Here is a 20,943-nt window from a genome sequence, read left to right as displayed (position 1 = left end):
TCTGCCTAAGATACTTTGAACTTGCTTCTACAAGTAGCAGATAAGTTTAGAATATATCAGTACCATTGATAATGCCATTGTCTGACAGTATGGAGAGAGAGTACTACTGCAGTACCAGAACTGCTACATAGTAATTTGATATTACCTCTACCACTCTTCTACCTTTCTAATAGTCCTACTTCAATCTGGTAGACTAGATATTGCTATAACCTGATTTATTAGTATGTAATAGAACCTCTACATCTTAATATTATATCATTAATTATAAGTTAATGATTATGATATAATCAGTGTTCATAGTAAGGTAATTCTATATGTGAACATGCTGAGACGTGACTATTCTGGGTAGATTATTATACCTCCTGTTCTTTTCACTGATATACACACAGGCTGTAATGTATAACAGTAGAGAAAGCATATCAAATTTCCTTATACACTAAACTACAGGATGTCTTTACTAAGAAAACTTGGAAGAGTCATATGGGTAGGAATGTGTTCAGAATGCTGTTTGCACATTAGGATTTCTGATTTTTATTTCAATTACCTGTACCACGTGTTCACAGTCTGACTGGAATATATGGACATTGGTCTGATATGTAAAGTGCAATTTGACCTGGAATTTATCCAGTAATGTGCTAGAGTACTTAAAATATGGAATTAGGATTTATTGTAAATTAAAAGCTATGGGATCTGCTGTTTCTACATTTTTATCAGCAGCAGGTTGCAATGAAGTAAGCTCAGATCATTTCATTTTTGTGTGGTTTTTATCTGGTGGAATTTTATGAGTCTAAAAATAACCAAAGTGTGAATCAGAATTCCTATGGTAATGAAAGGTTTACAAATAAGATGTTATGTATAGATAAATTTGTGTTGCAAGTTTTAAGATGTTAGTTTCTCATTAGATAAGAAAAATGATGGCATCGGGTTTTATAGAAGATACTCTTTTATAAAAGCACTGGCTTAAAAAAAACACATGACATGTATTACTGCTATAATGGTGCCAAATAATGTTTCTTGTTGAATGAATTAGAAAAAATTAAAGCAAAGTCTATGAAAAGATTTTTATATTCAAATCTGGTAATTGTTCATTGCTCTACTGCAATAATCAAGTCAAAAACCCCCCATTTTGCAATCCAACTTTTCCCATGATTAACCAAGATTAGAAATTATCACATGGATATACCAATCAAATTGTTTACTGTTATATATTGTTTTGAATTGAGGATTTTTTGCCAAATCTATAAATATTAGGAAACTCTTGAGTCTCTGTAAGTTTCTGGATCGATGAACCTCTTAGTCTAGAAATAGCTTGATCCATTGTATCCTATTTTATTTTTATAATATGATGTTATTTAAGACATCATTTGTTGGAGTGAAATATTTATAATTGCAACTTTTATGAAATCAAAATTTAAAATGATTAGACTATACTGGAATTTGGTTTAAGCCTGACTGGGCTCATAAAATATTACATAATGATAATAAGTAGTGCACAATAACTTCATTTCAAAATTTTGTATAGGGTATTTATGCATTAAAGTTTGGTTGAATGATACTTAAAGTTGTAAGACACCCACACTGTACTTTATAGGACTGGTTTATCTTTATGACTCAAAAATGTTAATTTTTTGTAGAAAACAAATGAAAGTGATGGTGAAGAATTAACAAAAACTGAAAAACAAGACGCCACTGTAGTTGGAGAAACCAGTCAATTACTAAATAGTACATGTAGTAGTGTTGATCATTGTCAAAATACCGAAGACCATACTGAGTTTAGTAATCAAGTTTTAATAGTAGTTGAACAAGTTGAAGAACCTGTTGACTCACTGCATCTGACCTCACCACCCTTTTTATTACAAGAAGATATTATTGAAGATAATATTATTTCAATGGCTACTGAAGGTGAAACATTGATCCCTACCCAGGAATTACCAACAAGTCAAGAAGTTGCTATTTTGGATAACTCTGTTGATATTCAGGTAATTTCTTAGTGTATTTTTAGTTTTGAACAGTTGTGTGATAGTAGTATTTTTATGGTCCAGAGATGCTTCTAATAGATAGGATCCCATTATCAGGTCATTGAGGATAAAACTAACCCAACTCAGTTCCTTGTTGGTTGGTAATATCCAACACTTGGCAAATTCAGCTTTACAATGATAGAAAGAGTAGACATTGATGGATCAAGATATTTGAATAACTCCTAGGGCTGTAGGATAAATTTTACATGTATTTTAAGAACAAGGTATAAATCAGGTTTCCTTTGCCATTTTGTTTTGTTGACTATATATCCACTGAAAGATATTTGTATATTATACCAAGTATTATATTATATAAAATCAATCTTTAAGAAAATGTCACTTAATGATTGATTGGATCTATTAACAGGAAACTGAAGCACCAATAAGTTTACCAGAAACAACAGAAGATACTGATCTCTTGTCTGATATGGCGCCAACAACTGATAAAATACCTACCACTAAACAAAATGGAAAAGATAATGGGAAGATAAAAAATGGTGGATCTGTGTTGAAGAGTAAGAAAAAGGAAGATAAGGGTATTGGTAATTATAGTATTAGATGTTCTAGTTTTTGCATTTTTGAATATTTTTGTTAACTGGAATTGTTGATTCGGAATTACTTGGTAATTGTCTAAAATTGTCATTTTAAGCAAGTAATCATTGATAAGATTATTTGGATATGATAAAGATATAGCTATTTTTGCATTTTCTTAAAACAATCTACAGATTTTTCAAAGTCGTGATTTAGTCTAGCATGCTTCATAATCCACACCTGAAAGTTGGCATGAATTTTTTATGTTTCACTGAATCAAATCAGGCCCCATTTTAACCAGTGATTTGCATGAACAGTCTCCCTTTTACGAGCTTATCACTTAAGGTATCACTGATAAAAAATAATTTTTTGAAGTGTAATTTAGAATATAAACATAATAAGTGTCAATAGTGAATGTGTTCATTAAACTCTTTAAGTGTTGCATGTGACTGAAAGACTAATATAGAGTAACAGTTAACACTGATTTAGGAGTAATATGGTTTTGCATTAATGAGTTAGGATATATCTCAACAATCCAATTTTATATGAATTAGTACTTTTATATCTGACTTTTACATCTGTTATATAATTCAGAAACTTGAGAATAATCTTAAAGAATTTAGGAGAATCTTTCTAAACATTGCCTTTCATTAAGAACATGTTATCATGTTAGATCATGTTAATGTCACTTAATTATGTTTTTTTTTCAGATCATATCTTACGTGCCTTAAGTAGTCTGGAAACTACAGAAGAGAAGTTAGCTGCTTTATGTAAGAAATATGCTGATTTGCATGAGGAACATAGAGTATTACAATCTTCATTTAAACAAGCTCAGAGACGCATGTCAGTTGTAAGTGTTCAAATTGTTTAAATATATATTTCTTCAAACCTAATTACAATCACTTTTAGCGAAAAGGGCATACAGAATAAATGGAGCCATCATTTAAAACATGATAATAAAGCATAGAGTTTGCATAAAAACTGTTCTTGCTTATAGGAGATATAAGATATTTAATAATCTATGACTTGCAGACTATAATCTACCTGATTTGATATGAACAATATGTATACACAGCCCTAGAAATTCAAGGCAAGGGGGTAAAATTATAATAACAAGCTACACCTGATGGAAATGATACTATAAACTGGCCTTATAAGAGGTGGGGTCAGATTTTAGAAGGCTATGTGATGTAATATTATAATTTTTTCAATGTTATATTTTAGATAAGTCGAGAAAAAGACCAGATACAGTCAGAACATACTAAAGCTGTTATGGGAAAAAGTAAATTAGAGAGTTTATGTCGTGAACTACAGAAGCATAATAAACTTATTAAGGTATGAATATTTTAGCTAAACAAATGATACTTGTTGGAAGGACAAAGTGAAAAAAGTTTTTTCACAAGCTATAGATTACTAACTATAAAAATGTATAACTTATAGAGTAGTGAATAATCAGTAGGTGTATAGATTATACAGTGGTGTAACCTATTTTCGTGGATATAAGGATTCAACACCGAATTTCGTCAAAATTAAAAAAACAAAAAAAAAAATTTTATGTCTTAGATGTTTCCTCAGATTTTCTACAAAATAATTAAAATTGGTTTATTTTGATTTTCTTTATGAATCCTTCACTTTGACCCATATTTCATGAGCAACCAACTCGGCAACGGCGTCAGAATGCGTCACCTATTTTCGTGTACAATGTTTGAACTATAAATAAGTCTAGAAAACCACATTGTATGGATACCGGGTGGTATAATTAACTTCTCTTAGTATTTATCTTTAATATCAATTCATTTTGATTAGTGACAATTCCTTCAAAGAACCACGATTTAAAAAAAAAATAGTGACTGACAAAATAAGATACGTAGCGTGATTTATTGATAAAAGTCACTGATACAACATAAGAATATGGTCCACTTTGTGTTCCATAGAAATTTTCTGCTGACACGAAATCCGCTAGTTGATCACGTGACTTCATTCGTTGGACTACATTCTAGCAGACGACACTTGGAATTCCGATTACGGCTAGGGATTATAAGGAAATTCGGCTGATAAAAAATGGTGACGTTTGGTAATAACTAAGATCCGCCATTTTGTATTTGTCAAAGTACACATTAATACATTTTACCTTGCTTGAAACTACTGAATTCATTCTACTAGCTGATATTGTACAGAAAACCCATGTTTATTAAAACAAACTAATGCGGAGGTTGCGCAAGGTCGCTCACGTAAATTATTAATCCTTTCCGGAAATCCACGAATAATAGGTTTCCACGAAATTAGGTTACTCGACTGTAATATATGAAACTTTTGAATTTCTTAACACCAATGAATGCATTGTAGGAAGAAAGTATACAAAGATCTAAAGAAGAAGATGAAAAAAGAAAAGAAATATCTTCTAAATTTCAAGTAAGTATTATGATACCTGTACTGTTAGTTACTTATTGTTACATTACAAAGGCTGCCCTTTGCTTAACATGATCTGATTGAGTTCCTTTGTTTCCTGAGGATGGTCTTTCTGAATCCTACCTAGTTCTGAAAGGGGCAGGCTGTGATCTACATTCCCCAAGTCACCATCTTATTCTGTAGAACTTCCTTGACCTCCTTTCTATCAAAATTACTCTATCTTCCAGACAACTATTGGTGAAATACAACAACAGATGCAAGAAAATCATGATAGACATACTAAATTAAGGGAGGAAAATGCTGATTTAGCTGGTAAATTAAAAAACTTTATGGAAAAATATGAGTTGCAGGAAGAGGTAAGGAAATACTATTGAAAATACACTGAAATTTACTCAAAAATCTTACTTTATATTGTATACAAGTGGAAGGCAATTCTGATCATATTTGCTGTTATTAAAGAATATTTTAAAACTTAACCATCCATCTTATAGCATTTAAAACATTAAGATGTTCTTCCATTGATACTTTTACACTTAAAAGCATTTATATAAAATTGATTGCTTATTTTGCCAGACATGACAGAAAATATAGCTTAAATGTCTGTTAGTTTGGCTAATATTATGGTCAATATATAGAAATGAATCAAGTTGCAAGCACAACAAAATTGCAACATCACTTGCTATTATATACATGTATATAGGATTAAGGATTATTGTTTTAATTATTGACAGAAACTAGAGAAATTATTGAAACATAAAGAAATAGAACAACAGTTATCTGAAGCCAAATTACAACAAGCCCAGATTTTATTAAAACAAGAACAAGAACGTGGTAAACAAGAAAAAGAACTTGTAAGTATTGGATTGATGAGAGATACATTTCTGTTTTTCTTACAAATTGTCAAGCGCAATTCTTAACAGAATTACTGAGAAAAACATGGATTTGTTAGAAATTTTCAAAGCACAAGAGTTCTGGATATTATTTGTCCTCAACAACAAAGATTTTGTAATGTCCTTAGTTGTAAAGTTAAGTAGCAATATTTCATGTTGGTTATGGTTGTTATTCTATTAAACTCTTCTGTGTTGAAGTATGTTGACTTCCTATTTTGTATCTTTTACAATTAATCTGGTATCATTATTAATAACTGGATCTTTGTAATTTTAGTTACTACAAAAGACAGAAGAATCGGTAAAGAAATCAGGAATGTTAGAAACTCAGGTAATAATTTCCACACTTCTTAAAGAGATTTTTATGTGGATAGGGCACATTGATAGAAACAATATGCACCATTCCAATTTTTAGTCTAAATTCTGTGGATCTTGTAATTCCACCATAAGAAAACATTGTTTGATGTGACTATCACAAGAGCTGCTTATGATATCTAAGGATATGTGCTATATTACACATGTATGTGATAGACTAGTAACTTTCTCCGAAAAAGTAGAGGAAACAAACCTGTCAAATAAGCAATGACTGACCATATCCAAGATTGAAACGGGCTAAAGTGATGTAGGCTAGGGCTAAAAGAAGAAGCTAGAGAAGATATCAAGGATTCCTTTCACCAGCTGATATCTTACCAACTGTAACAGTTTACATTTTTAAAACTTTAATTTTTTCTGTAGCTTGGTATGTATAAAGATAGATATGAAGATTTTCAATCTACTATCAATAAGAGTAATGATATGTTTCAAAAGTTTAAAACTGAGATGGATAAGGTAATTAATTTTTATAGGACAGTTTGTATAATTCTTATATTTAATAACATATTTGAAGAGTACCTTCTTTCATTGATCTGTTAGCTATTACATAGAAATTAATCATGTATCTTACTTAATGTGTTTAAAGTATTATGTCAACCAAACTACATGACATCGGTCTTTCTTAGACTATCTTTACGAGGAGCCACATTTTCACTAGCAAACTATGATTAAAACCTAATCAACCAAATAAATATTTCAATAACTCAAGTTCAGGTATGGTTTGTAAATTTCTAACTTGAATTGTTAGACTATTTTATATGTCTTTGATTTAGTGAAATTGTCATTTCAATTGATTAACCTAATCAGAATTCAAATAGTTCATTAAATTATACCAATAAACTTAATTTCTATTTCATTTTAGATGAGTAAACGTATTAAGAAGTTAGAAAAAGAAGGTGCTCAATGGAAGGCTAAATGGCATGGTTGTAATAAAGCTTTATTAGATATGGTAGAAGAGGTAAGATCTATTTAAATTTCATGAAAAAAACTAGTGTCAAAATGTCACCAATATCTTGCATTATTGTTGACAAAATATATAGTTTTGCTAGAACAATTTCTTTCCAGACTCTTCCTTTGTCTATGGGATCTCATATTGTCACCACATATGTGCATCAGGATTACATGGATTTGCAAGAAAATTTGCAGACTAATACAAATTTTCATTTAAAAATGTAATTTATTTATTCTGAACTTTTTCCTTGCTGAACAGTATTGATTTTTAACTGTGTATTATATTTTTAGAAACAAAAGCAAGATGCAGATAAAGCTAAGTTACAAGCCAAATGTACCAAATTAGAATCTTTATGTCGAGCATTACAAAATGAACTTCATGGTAAAAAGAGTGTTGAAGCCCCAATTTCGGAACCAGGTAAAATAATTTATCAGTTTTATTTGTATCATTTGTAAGAATTTTTAATTTTTGTTGTTTTGAATAGTGTAACAACGAAAGGTTCTCTACAATCCAGACTTAAATGAATAAAAATAACAATTTATAAAACCCTGGCTGTGAACAGCTGGTGTATATTAATATTTCAGTAATTATTGCCATGACCTCAAATATTAGATTGAAATATTCACAATAGTAGTTATCTCCCCTTGAGATTATCTAAAAAGTGTCATTACAATACAGTGTCAGAGACTAGAATAAATATTTTTGCTGGAAATAATTTATAATTATCTATTTAACAGAATCCAGCAGTAATATTGATGAAACAGTGGTTAATGGTACAGGAGATATAATACCTAGTTCTAGTAGTGATGTCAACCCACCACCACCCTCCAGTACTATCAAACATATCACCCCTACTGACAACCAGGTTACATCTACTACTACAGATAATACCAACACTCCACCACCAGTTAATACTGATGTACCATCAGATAATACTGGTACACCAGCAGATAACACTGGTATAGCCCCAAATAATACTGATATACCAACAGATAATACTGATGCTACATCAGTTATTACAGATAACCTTCCATCAGCAGATATAACATCATCTGCTGATAACGCAATGAATGAAGTTGATTAATGTTTTTATTTACAGTAGCTTTCATGATGTGGAATCGTGACAGACGCAAAAATCCATGTTATATCAAACTTTGTCATTTTCTCATTTGTCCTTTTATAGTTATTTATTTTTCGCAATTAGCTTAGGAAATTTTTTCTGAAGTAATGAAAAAGGAAGTTATTTTCCTGTTTCAGTAGTATTTTATGTTGAATGGGACTTTTCGTGAAAATGTATAGTCCATATTGTCTTTGTTCCTCCTTTTAGTGTTTATCAGTGGGAATGTTTAATTCGATTTGTATATGATCAATAAAGTTTCTAGTAAATTTGGTGTTTGGTTGAACATGGTAAATCAAGCTCCCAAACATCACATTTCTGTAGATGGTTATCTGATAAGGCAGCTGAACATAGTTATCGGTGAGTAAACTGCTAAAGTTGCAAAGTCTCACCTATGGACAAGAATGCGCCATGTAGGCTTACAGTCAAAGCCAATCTACAATTTTTCTTCAGATTATGAACTGCGAAAGTTATCCGCAAAAGAACATAAAACGCAACATCCAGAGTTACATTTTTATCAGTTGAGACACAGCAAACCAACTTATATTATTTCAGACTGACTTCAAAATACCTATTTGGTTTTGGAACATCTTGGAAGAGGACTATGATGGATGGAGGCATTAATAGTAATAGAAGAATGAATCCTTCACAAGAAACATGACCGAAGTCTTGATCAATTGTGGTTTCCTTCATTATGCAAAAGACATTTTGCTCATCATACAGCCCTTCAAGACTTTTGGGCTTTTAATGGGGTTTATTCAATAAAACACATGGTTCATGAGCACCATTATTTAATTGTGCTTTTAACACCTGAATAGGAAAAGGGAGAAAATCCCATACAAGAAAATAATTAAGAAAGCAAGTCGTAGAATAAAGCTAACATAATTAGCGATTAATAATTCAGCAGTTGAGACATGGATTTCAAAATACAAATATTGAAAGTATAAAACAAAGAAACATAATTTTTGCCAAATACATTACTGAAGATCACCAAAACCATTTTAACTTAAAGTCACATTTGTAATGGGAAATCAAAGGTCACATTGCATTTAGCAACAGACAGCACTAATTTGATGCTATTAAGACTATGAAAATTAAAGGGAAAAATGAATATCTACATTGGTTGTTTACCAATCAAAATATCTGTAGCAATATATCAAATATAACAGAAATGACCATAATGTAACGAAAATTTTTAACGTCAATGCTCAAATTGACTATATACTTGATTACAAAACATACAAATAAGCTGCCTCATCAAACTTTCCTTTTAAGTAAGTGAGGAATGGTCCACTCATAGAAAACAACCCTCCTTGCCAAGAACAATGGACATTACATGATATGAACATATATATACATAATGTTGAAATGATAGCATCATCCCACTAAACACATAATTATAGTTTTTGACCTCTGAAGCATTAAGTACCAAATTAATTGGCAGTAACCATCATGACAAATCTTAAAGGGATTCTAAGGAGGATTTCTAAATTTTTTATTTGTATATGGGACAATGATAGCATCAATTTGCACCATTCCAATTTTCAATCAGACGTCTGTGGTTCTAGCAATTCCACTAAAAGTGTTTTATGAAGTCACCCCTGCAAAGTTCTTATGTGATACAAATTTTGCAGGGGTGACACATAGTTTTAGTGGAATTGCATGAACCAGAGACGTCTGATTGAAATTTTGGAATGGTGCAAATTGATGCTATCAGTGTCTGCAATAAGCATAACAAATTTAGAAATCCACTTAAAAATCGCCATAAAAACATTTAGTGGGATTGTAAAAAAATGGTTAAATAATTGATATGAAAGGACAAAGACTAGTACCATATATAATAGTAATACAAATAATTAATAATGGACACCACATATAGATTCTTTCACCATAAAGGTTTCAGTCATGGGGCGAATAAAGTGATAGTCGTTAGCTTTACAATAAGGACAAATGGTCATTTGGCTATATTGACTATAAAAATTTAGTCCTATATGTAAATCGACTACTGCACGACGACAGTATTTACAAGTCAACCGCTTTTGACAACATGGCATGGCAGCAAATATATCGTAAGTATACATTGTTCCCAACAATAGGGCACTACCATCCCATAACTTTTTACATGATGTACATCTAATATCTGAATGACCATCTAAACATCTGACACAACAAGCATTTAAAAACTGTATTCTACCTTCATATATAACCTGTACAACAGCCTCGTCATATGCTTGTGGTGATAAAAACAGAGTACCATCTATCAATGGATACCTATCAAATACTGGTAAAACATCTTTACATAAAACACATCTTAATGATGACATTTTACGTGAGCTCAGATTGGAAAGGACAAAACTTCTTGTATCATCATTACCATGTGGACCATCATCTTCCATCTTGATATAATATGGATTCTGTTTAAATTTTGGTAGCATGCTGAAAGCTGACAGATCTTGTCTGCGTCTAAATATATTACCAGGCATACCAATATGGCTATGATCATGTACCATTCCATCAAGACGTCTTCCTTTCAGGAATAAGTTGGCATTACTCAGAGGTGATGCTGAATTAGGTGGTGATTCAGAACTGGCAGAATTAGGTGGACTACTACCTGTGCTACTAACACTATCGGTTCTCAAACGTAGATGAGCTGTTGATTGTATTAATGATTTGATGGGTGTTGAAGTTGTGTTACCATTGGTATCACTTGGTACAGCAGTATTTGGGCTATGATTCGAAGGGTGGTTTTGGTTGTTGACAGTCTTGTGGTTTGTGCTTACAACAGGCAATGGTTTGTCATTCTTCTTCTTATGTTTTTTCTTTGCCTTTGTAATTTCTACAGATGGAGTAGGTTGGATGTAGTCTAAATCTTTCCTCAGATGACCCCTTCCACATTTACAATCACACGCCTTGAATGCTAGGTCATAGCCTTTCTTAGTCCACAGATTCTGCAATCTTTGCTTTTCACTCCAGCTTCTTGCTCTTCCACATGAACGCAAATAAGAAAGAACAGATTCCTCCCACTCATCAAAACAACTACGATGCATCCAGTTTCCAATGGTGCAATTTTCATTATTACAAATAACTTTGACAGCATCTAAAGCCTCTTCTGGGTCTATCAAATTTTCAGACTCTCGACATCCATTCGGAAAACAACATTTAGCCATTCTGTGTTCAGCATTGTTATTTCTTCTTTGGCCGCCATTATTGTTTTGATTTTGCACAGGTCGCTCAATATTGTTGTTGTGTCTATCTTCGTCCTTATGACGATGGTTCTTTTGATTTTTATGTTGCGGCATAACTAATTAGTTATCCTTTCCACAGTAAACAAGAATTTCAAAACTGTCATCCACTATTTTCCTGAATTTAGAGTGCTAACATGGATTCTTCGACACCAAGTTACAGCCGGTCTTGTTATGGTTTTGTAGAAGTAGGCGTGGCTTCGTCATTCTGCAGCCGTCAAAAATAAGCATAAAGCTAAATGATTGGTTGATTATAATGAATGAATTATTTTGATTGGATGACTAATAGGACAGCCTTGAATGTGATTCATTGTTAACCTGGGTCGTTCTGTTTACATTTTATAAACGCAGTTATGTTCCAATGTCAAGGCTGTAATTATGTGTACTACTTTTTTTAGTGTTTATACACATTGTTTCTAGAACAGTCTTGTGTCAACTGACCTGTCACCTACTTTTAAATTCTATCTATTCCAGTACTGTCTTGCTACCATTTTTCGTCCAAATCGGGGCAATTAACCTTCTTATCAAGCAATAAATATTCACATATCTGTAGAGAAAAGCCAACACAAAGTCAAGGCCTATTAAATAATTATAGAATATAAAAGGCTAGCCTAAGGCTGTATAAACAGGGAAATATATTATTTCAAATAAACAAATCAAAATTTTTTGCACTAATATATAGATCCATCTAATTTGATAAGATCAAACTAAAATTCTGTCTGTCTGTATCTCTATAGGCTTCTTTTATATTAAATATCTTTTTGATAAACCCTTTTTGCAAATTAAATCTTTAATTTACGTATAAATGAGCCATGGGTACTGAGTACTGATAAATGTAGAAGAGGCCTTGATCAAACTTGTTGATTATTACCCAAGGCTTCAATAATGAATTCAATTTGTCAATAATGGATTTCCAATAGAATATATATATTTTGAATTTAATGTTGGTCGACATGTTCACTGTTGCATTTACCACAACACAGTTCTGTTCACTTAATGAAACATCTGTGGGGACACAGGATGAAATAGGTCAATTGTCTGGGGATTGCATGGCATGAAACTCTAAAATTGTATTCAGAGCTATTTTAACAATGAGAATGTTCATCTGTTGATGAGGTATAAAGAGAGAATGACACTGTAATTCTTGTATTATCTGGAAGAAAACAATCCAAGGCCTTGTCAGCTCTTTTCAGTGTGGCACTCGTAATTTTCATAGATTCTATCTTTTTTTACATTTTGCTGCAAATGGTTAAGGAAGAAAATGAACACAATGTTGTATTTGAGTCCCTTTATTGGTCATATCCAGCTTTAAACTACATCAAAACTATTTGGTGTTTCCAAAATCCTTAAATTATTTACCACTATAAACCAACAAGCAAACATGAAATAGAAAATTATTTGATGATCTGGGGCCTTATTCTTGAAAACTTAACTTTAGATGATTTTAGTGTTACAATAATCTGATTGGTCAATCACTAATATTGATTTTAAAATTTGTTTATCATCCAATCGGATATCTAAGTTTTTGAGAAAAAGGCCCCTGGATTAAGTGTTACATATTTGTAGAATCAAATCTGGAGCAGAATTTTGTCAATGATGCAAGTATTCAGGAAATGCAGTGCTTGATAATACTAAAAGAGAAAACATTGATAATTCAGTTCTGCTATTATTTCTTTCAATGCCTTTTTCAAGAATTTGTAAACCACTAATTGTACTAATAAAAATCCCTATACAACAATTAAGCTTAGCCTTTGACCCTAATTTTGAATTTACACAATAAATTACAAACTATTAACATCATTCTTGAAATATCAGACAAAAATCATTTTCTGAACCCCAAACAAAATAATTACACAAAATATCTAAATTTATACATTAAATAAAATTAACATCATATTATAAGTTACTTATCACAGGCTGTTACTTTTTAATTTAACTACGTCTTTTTTTTTTCACTACCTGAGAGAACCCCATCTCAGATATCGCTTGTCACTGTTAAATGCATACAAGAACAATGATAATGTCTTGACTTTGACAGTGGACTTTTCTTTTTCTTTGAAAATGAACTACATCCAAAATCTTTACTTTGAAAAGTGTTACAGAGAAATATCAGGTGAAGCAACTACCCATTTTAGATGGTAATCTTTGCTAAATCAATGTGCACATTAAGGAGATTACTATATCCCTTTCACTGACATGTTAGCATCTACGTAATAAAAGTGTCTATGAAACATTGGGATAACATTTCCTTACATTTAGAGATATCAAGAAAAATTGAATCCTTTTACCATTATATCAGAGCCCATCAGGATTTTAGGACAGTCTTGCAAAAATACACAAAAAAGAAAATTCACAGCACAAAATTAGGAACTATGCGACTTGGTTACTTATCAATGATATGAACTAAGCTAAAATACAATTTCATTGTTTATAGCAATCAGTAATTCATAATTTTTTTTTAAATTTGATGTAATAAAGAATATTAACATTATTTTCCTCTTGTTTACAACATATTTACAAATAACAACAACATGCTTGACTGTTCAAGATATCATATTAGCTTCCTGTTCAATCTGTTTTAATATTTCCTGTTCTAAATCATCCTCCATATCTGCACCACTCTCATCCACCACTTCATATTCCTGTAATTCTTGTTGTAATTCCTTTTCCCATGCATCATCTATAAAAGAAAATTATAGCACATTATACAATCTTTAATTGTCATTTAAAAAGATACTACCGCTATAGTCAATATTCATCACTGGACTAACCTGGTGTCATAACTATACAACATAATGCCTGTATAATCAGATAAATACATAAACAACTAAAATAATTCCATAGTTTTAAGGATAACTACTTGATTTTATAAATTTATTGGATTATACACGGATTCTGATGTATAGTTTTGACACCATGTAAGTCCACTAATATATACTCTTAAATTAAATTTTATGTTCATTCTAAGAGGCGCTATTCCATTAACGATCTACTTTTAATACTTTTATAAAATTTATATCATATTAGCAAAAATGGATCAATTTTTCTACAGATGATTATAGAATGTCCAAAAGGAGTAAGTCAAAAATTGTTTTTGTGAGAACCAAGCTGTGAATAACATACCTTTTAATAATAATACGTAATTAATAATATTTGACGTAATTCAAAAAGTGCTTAAATGACATTTTATATTGACTCCTTATCAAATAAAAAACTCATGATATTTACAGTGGGACAGACCAATGATTATGTGAGCAATAGCTATACCCATTGGCCAAAATATATCAGTATACTGGTATGTGTGCTTTATTCAAGGCTTCCATTATTAATTGCTATATTCTGTGTTTACAATATATATTGTGTTTACAACTGTATCAAAGTTAAAAAAAAACAAACGATTTTACCTTCTTTCACACCAAGTAATTCCATTTCTTTCTTCAAAGCTTCTTCATCCATATTATTATCAGAGAAAGCATCACTTATAAATTCATTTTCATTGGGACTCTCAGGCTGGTGACTTACATCTTCTGTTTCATTGTTAGGAATTGGCTTTACATCAGCTTAAGTAAAAAAAAAGAGATTATCCTCTCTTTGTATTTTTTTTACCTTATCATCAATGATCCGACCAAATTATTTTTTAATGAGTCTTCAGTCAAATTTTGACACAATGTGTCTTCTAATTTTTACTAATTAATCAAATACAATGTTAAAAGTGGGCTGACAAGACCAAACAATGAATAGAATATATTAATATATCCTATAGAGTTCTTCACAAAATTATTTTTTACTTATAACAGAGCATTTGATAGGTAGCATATTTCACAACTACTATGTTGTTCCTTGGTTTGTTATTGTTAAAGATATAAGCTTAGATAACTACCTTTGTTTTCACTTCCAGCAGATGATCTTCTAGAACTACTTGAAGATCGACTTTCCCCTGTTGTACCTGAAATTGATTCAGTCATAATCTTTTTACCAAATAAAGACAAATGCAATAACTTATTTTTTAGTATTTACACTAGTTAAGTCAGTAACTTCCCTGAAAAGTATTTTAAAAACTTACCAGTTTGTTGTGCCATGGATGTTAACTGGGTTGATTGTTTTATTAATGATACTCTATAGAAATAGTTTCTCCAAAATACTTCTTCTGATACTCTGAAAAATAAAATTTAATGAGTTTCAAAATATACATCTTTCAAACCTGAAACTACCAAATGAGAGCTCGTAGTGCCTAAATTATCATAGTGGATGATTGGCAGGCAACTATAGGGAGTCATATCTTATGCATAAACCATTATAAACGTAATGAATCATATAAGTACTGTGAAACCTAGATTCAAAACCAATTTATATTTTACACACATTGAAAAAAAAGGTTTCAACTTACTGTTTTGGTACTAAGTCAAATCTTTTCTCCTTAAGATTTAGATCTTCTTGAAGAGTTGCCATGGCAATAGGATACATAGCTTGAAAATCAAACTGAAATTGCACACCAGATGGAGGATTCCTTAAAAAGTTTCTCTTGTCCTATAATAAACATAAATCTATCTGCAATTCTTTGTGTAAATTTAAAAAAAAATTTGTGACTTGACCTTGACATTATAATCTTACTATGACCTTTTGACCATTTAGATAATCTAAAAAGTTCAGCTCCTAGGGTAATATTGTTATAGATGAGATTCCCTCTTTTTGGTCCAATAAATCTGGCTATTTATCAAAGAGAAGAGGTTCATGATATGATTCTATTTATTGATTTTACAGATTATCACGGATTGCCGCGATCTCATAGACTTTAACGTAACCTTGCCGTGATAATCTGTAAAACCAATAAATAGAATCATATCATGAACCTCTACTCTGTTGTTAAATATCCAATACATATAGGCACAACTTTTCATTTCTTGAGAATTATGAATATGGATGCAATGCATTCTTTTTAATCTTACCTGTGATAGAGCTAATATTTGCTGTCTCATTGTTTCTTCTTCATTATAACCAACCCATGGAGGAACGGCTGCCTCTTGATGTCTTTTTTCTTCTTTCTTTTCAGCTAAGAACTTTTCATGTTCTTTACTGAAATCACCCAGTATTGTCTAAAAGAAACAGATAATTTCTGAATCATTGAAATAAGTACAATTCTAGAGAGATATGGTAAATATTCCCATTAGCTGATTGAGCTCAATTTCACCTATCACTTTTCAGAGTCAATCTTTGTTGCTGTTAAAAAAAAATGCAGTTAAGTGAATTTCAGTTCTAATAAATTGAAATAAAAAAAATTCTATTTACAGCTAGTAATCTACATCAGGCAATCCTTGAAATATGTCACAGTATATATAAATCAAAATCATTAGGAAATTTTCAAATATATTACAGCAAATTGTGTCATTTAAGGATGTATTGAAAATGTTTTTAAGAAAAAATTTAAAAGGTTTACTTTTTCTTCAACTGTTGTTTTAAACTGTTTGGCTGTATCAGCCACTGTTTTACCAGCTATTTTACCAAAACTGTATAAATAACCTGTAAAAAAATATCTTTTCCTTTAAGCTGTTTGCATAACTGAGTAAAATCTAAGTCAGATTAGAGTTAGAGCTATGCATTGAATTTAGAGACTTCATTTCTTTTATTCGTCAACATATGACATATTTATGCAGTACAGATCAACAAAATCAATATATTTCATATTGCTTATTTCCCATAAAAATTTATGTAATCTATTGCAATCTATCTAGATTCTTTTTTCCTCTTTGTCTTTAGGCCCTATCTAGGCTACCGTATATCATATTATTGAATTGAAGTTTCTGTCCCAATAATTCTATCTCTATTTATACATACTTCCCCATTCCTTTGCAGTATTCAGGGCTTTTGCAGACACGTCTTCTAATATTTGTTGATTAGAAGGCTCAGAATGGTTTTCACCCTCCACTTCAGCTTTTTGTTCATTTTTAGCACTTTCAGATTTGTCACCGTCCACTGCATCTGAGTCACTTTTTTTGTTGACATTTTCTATTTTTTCACTTTTAATATTTTCCTTGTCATTTCCGTCATTCTCTTTATTTTCCCCTTTAACTTGTGGTTTGAGTTCTTCACTTTTCTCTCCTACACCCAACCAGCTTGTTACTGAACTAAACATGTTGGAAAAGTCAAATTTATTTCATATTATAGTGCAGAAAAATGTACAACGACAACATAAGTGACACAGCTGAGGTAAAGTTTATAAACAAAGTATCACGTGACATAAGAATTGATTATTCTTCCCGATTATATGATTGATTACCCAGACGTAGTAGTTGTATTCGCAATTCAATAGTCTCGATTTAAAAGACTTAAATGCATCCCGGGACATCTAAATCAAATTTTGCCCTAGATTTAGACTGTCGGGAGAAAACCTCAAGAATAAATGGACAATAAATTGAAAGACAGTCCAGCCTTAACAATATTGAAAAAATGAAGAAATTTTCAGTTCTGAAACACAAAACTTTGAACCTGAATATCAAGTTTGTTTTAAAAACTGATTGTACGAGATAATGCGAGAAGAACCTGTTATAACGCCATTAGGGGTGTCCTCTATGTCCATAAAACAAACTAACCAAACGCAATATTCTTTGTAGGCCCCACACTTTACTGTAAGGTTAAAATACAAGGGGTATACTATATACAGGTCCCATGCTCTTATTCCAACCATTACCCGTGCCTGCGTAAAAAATATTGTTTTCCAGAGACTATAAATAGGGAACAGAGGACTTCGGATTATACATACTTTGTGTAGCCCTAACTAATTTTTGGTGTATAACGAAGACACCGACTTTCAAACAAACATGGCTTCAAGTTTCTACGATGGTTTCTCGCATGATGTTCCTCTACGATCAGTTGATGCTGATGATGACGATGAAGAACCATTTCCCACAAGTTATTGGTATATCTCATCATTTATGTCTTGTCTCAATGAACAATTTTGATCAGATGACAATTTAGTTTGCTCTGTAGTTTCTTGATAAATGATTTACTACGACAGACCACAGGCATTTGTTCCTATGTCTATTCAATCACTATTGAGTCAGCATCTTTAGAATTTTTATATTATAGATAAAGTGCCTGTATCTTTTTAGACAGCAAGGTAACATTTTTGGGTTACTAGATTGTCTAGCTAGTCTATCCCAAATTTATTAAAAAAAATTCATTCTAGTAATTTGTTTAATTTTTTTTTATAATTGTAGCAAATCAATAATTTGTGGATCAGGGAAGATTGAATCAAAGTGTTTGGTGTGTTTGATAGCCACAGAACCAGCTTCATCAGGTTTGTGTAGTTACATCACATTTTCTTCATATTATTTCCCTTGTTTCAAAGTTGACAGTCCAGTCGATGCTGCAAGAAAAAAATTTAGCAAAACATGTCAAGCAAATCAAAATACCCAAATATGAAGAGGATCTAAAGTGAAGCTGTAGCCTTTTTTTCTTGCCCTCCTAAACTTTCTTAAGTTTCTTGTTACTTCTTCAACTAAATTAGAAAATCACTGTGAAGTGGCAGTATATAAAGTAAACTATCTATTCTTTCCCAATACAATACTTTTTTTATTTCAAGGTCTAATTAGCACTTATTGTAATGACCCTAGATAAATGTTTGACTCCTATAAAACTCTTTGATTTTTTATTTATAGTGTTTATTGATGCCTATGTTAAAAATAAAGAAGAAAATGTCTTAGCTAAAGTATATTGTGGATATGAGACTGAAGATGACATTCCTGTTCCGTTAAAGAAATCAAAACACAAAGTGTGTGAAATTTATCAAGTTACAGGACAACCTGGTTTGTTTATATGTCAGTGTTATAACAAAATACAACCAGAACAATCATTTTCTTGGGTTCAACAGGTGAGCAAATAGTCATATAAAATCATTATTCAGATTGTTGTGAACTACCACCAAGCATAGTTGCAAGACTACAAATGCATACTTTAAGTCATTATGAAGACATACAAGACACCCATAAGAAATTGTAATAAGTCTGAAACTTTATGTTGAGAAAATAAAATTTAGGTAAGATTATTGTGAAAATTGAGGTATACTGTCTTCCATCTGGTCCTTGATAAAAACTCCTGGCAGTTATCTTTCGTGTATTAACCGTCCGAAAAATTTCCAAATTTGACTATATTGCAGGTATTTAAGTATATTAACTGTGATAAGAAAAGTGAAATAGTTGTATTGTCTACTGAGGTATTATGTGATTATAAAACAGATAAACCATTGTCAGATATACACCCACCATTTCTCTCGGCTCTATATACCAGCCATACATCACCATCATCAATATGTCCTACATTATCACAACCAAATATCATCTCTAGTTTACCTGCACAGAGTAAGTTATCAATTAATTAAACTGATATATAATAATTACAATTATCTTGGCACAATTGACAGCAGAGTTAAATAAACCTATAATCTGCTTCCACCGATTTCTTTGCAGCCCGAATCTTCCAGTGTAACAAAGCACTGCCGATTAAGTCAGCTGATATTGGCCACTTTGTCATCATAACAGAACCCCAGTTAAGTCAACCCACTGTTAGTCTGTCGAAACAGACTAGATTAGTAAGTTAGATTTAATCGGTATATTTTAGTAGGTGATACAGCAGGCCTATCCTAGATCTATACAGCTTAGCACTGGTTGAAAGTTGAATTTTGTGATCATTCTATTTCAGTTGTTGTATATTGTGAAGTCAATGATATTAAAGCCAGTTTTTTTGTATGTTATACAGATGTTATCAATCATGATATAATGACTGTCAAATCATTCTTACCAATATTATCATTATCTTCATTATCATTATTACAGGTAAGATACTATTAATAGCATTGCCACCCCTGGCCACACCTGAAGAAATTCCATTGGAGAGTGAATCTGCAGAGGTTGCCTATTTAATATTATCTTATATGTTAATATTATGTAAAACAATAGCTGATAGGTCAAATTGAATAAGAAATAGTAAGGTTTTTTAACTCTAGGTATCAAAGAGTCAATATTGCATAGTCTCAAAAATATACAATCTGTTTCTAGGTCCAATTCAAGCTACATTAACTATCTCTTCTCTTATAGGAAAATCCTGAAGCAGACAAAGTGTTAAAAGATTCATTGAAAAATACTGAAAGTTCACTATTGTATTTATGATATTGCAATTATAAAAAAAAAAAAAAATAAATTGTTTACTTTTGTAATACATTATTGGTCGGGAATATATATGCCATACTTGAAATTGCAATTGAAAGCTTCATTTTTTAGAAGATACTCTTTTTCAGAAGCATTGGCTTAAAAGAGAACATACATATTGCCTATCCCCGTGTGGCTTTAAATTCCTATCATTGCACACTGCATAGCTTTACAAATTTTCATACTTCAATAAGGTCAGAAAAGTAGTACAAAAT

At 31.3% G+C, this 20,943-nt stretch overlaps 4 protein-coding genes across 4 annotated transcripts; 2 read left to right on the top strand and 2 right to left on the bottom strand.

The window, feature by feature from the left end:
* Positions 1–3,231: 3,231 nt before the first annotated feature.
* On the top strand, positions 3,232–7,624 carry LOTGIDRAFT_106798 (hypothetical protein; the record flags this gene model as incomplete). The annotated part of the gene is made up of 8 exons (XM_009061727.1): positions 3,232–3,399; positions 3,774–3,884; positions 4,896–4,961; positions 5,186–5,314; positions 5,690–5,857; positions 6,581–6,673; positions 7,080–7,175; positions 7,460–7,624. The coding sequence occupies 8 exons, from the start codon at positions 3,232–3,234 to the stop codon at positions 7,622–7,624; spliced, it is 996 nt and encodes a 331-aa protein (XP_009059975.1).
* A 2,518-nt stretch (positions 7,625–10,142) lies between these two features.
* On the bottom strand, positions 10,143–11,453 carry LOTGIDRAFT_106234 (hypothetical protein; the record flags this gene model as incomplete). The annotated part of the gene is made up of 1 exon (XM_009061726.1): positions 10,143–11,453. One exon carries the CDS (start codon positions 11,451–11,453, stop codon positions 10,143–10,145), a length of 1,311 nt encoding a protein of 436 aa, XP_009059974.1.
* A 1,350-nt stretch (positions 11,454–12,803) lies between these two features.
* On the bottom strand, positions 12,804–17,755 carry LOTGIDRAFT_209828 (hypothetical protein). The gene is made up of 8 exons (XM_009061725.1): positions 17,361–17,755; positions 16,963–17,045; positions 16,475–16,621; positions 15,916–16,055; positions 15,592–15,683; positions 15,409–15,474; positions 14,933–15,088; positions 12,804–14,208 (listed from the first exon to the last, which is right to left on the bottom strand). The coding sequence occupies exons 1-8, from the start codon at positions 17,656–17,658 to the stop codon at positions 14,072–14,074; spliced, it is 1,119 nt and encodes a 372-aa protein (XP_009059973.1). The 5' UTR covers positions 17,659–17,755; the 3' UTR covers positions 12,804–14,071.
* Positions 17,756–18,343: 588 nt separating this feature from the next.
* On the top strand, positions 18,344–20,734 carry LOTGIDRAFT_228893 (hypothetical protein; the record flags this gene model as incomplete). The annotated part of the gene is made up of 6 exons (XM_009061724.1): positions 18,344–18,441; positions 18,743–18,822; positions 19,184–19,395; positions 19,681–19,882; positions 20,223–20,356; positions 20,618–20,734. The coding sequence occupies 6 exons, from the start codon at positions 18,344–18,346 to the stop codon at positions 20,687–20,689; spliced, it is 798 nt and encodes a 265-aa protein (XP_009059972.1). The 3' UTR covers positions 20,690–20,734.
* Positions 20,735–20,943: the final 209 nt, after the last annotated feature.

The sequence above is a fragment of the Lottia gigantea genome, assembly GCF_000327385.1.
Source record: "Lottia gigantea unplaced genomic scaffold LOTGIsca_5, whole genome shotgun sequence".
In the NCBI taxonomy this organism is placed as follows: Eukaryota; Metazoa; Mollusca; class Gastropoda; family Lottiidae; genus Lottia; species Lottia gigantea.
The sequence above is the reverse complement of the archived record's forward strand: the minus strand, read 5'-3'. Positions and strand labels throughout refer to the sequence as shown.

Bases quoted from the DNA above. Each gene is read 5' to 3' on its own strand.
- LOTGIDRAFT_209828 (XM_009061725.1), bottom strand. From the start codon at position 17,658: ATGTTTAGTTCAGTAACAAGCTGGTTGGGTGTAGGAGAGAAAAGTGAA. The intron at 17,046-17,360 runs GTATGTATAAAT...ATTTTTTTACAG, and splicing joins TACTGCAAAGGAATGGGGAA to GTTATTTATACAGTTTTGGT. The intron at 15,684-15,915 runs GTAAGTTGAAAC...TTTATTTTTCAG, and splicing joins TTTGACTTAGTACCAAAACA to AGTATCAGAAGAAGTATTTT.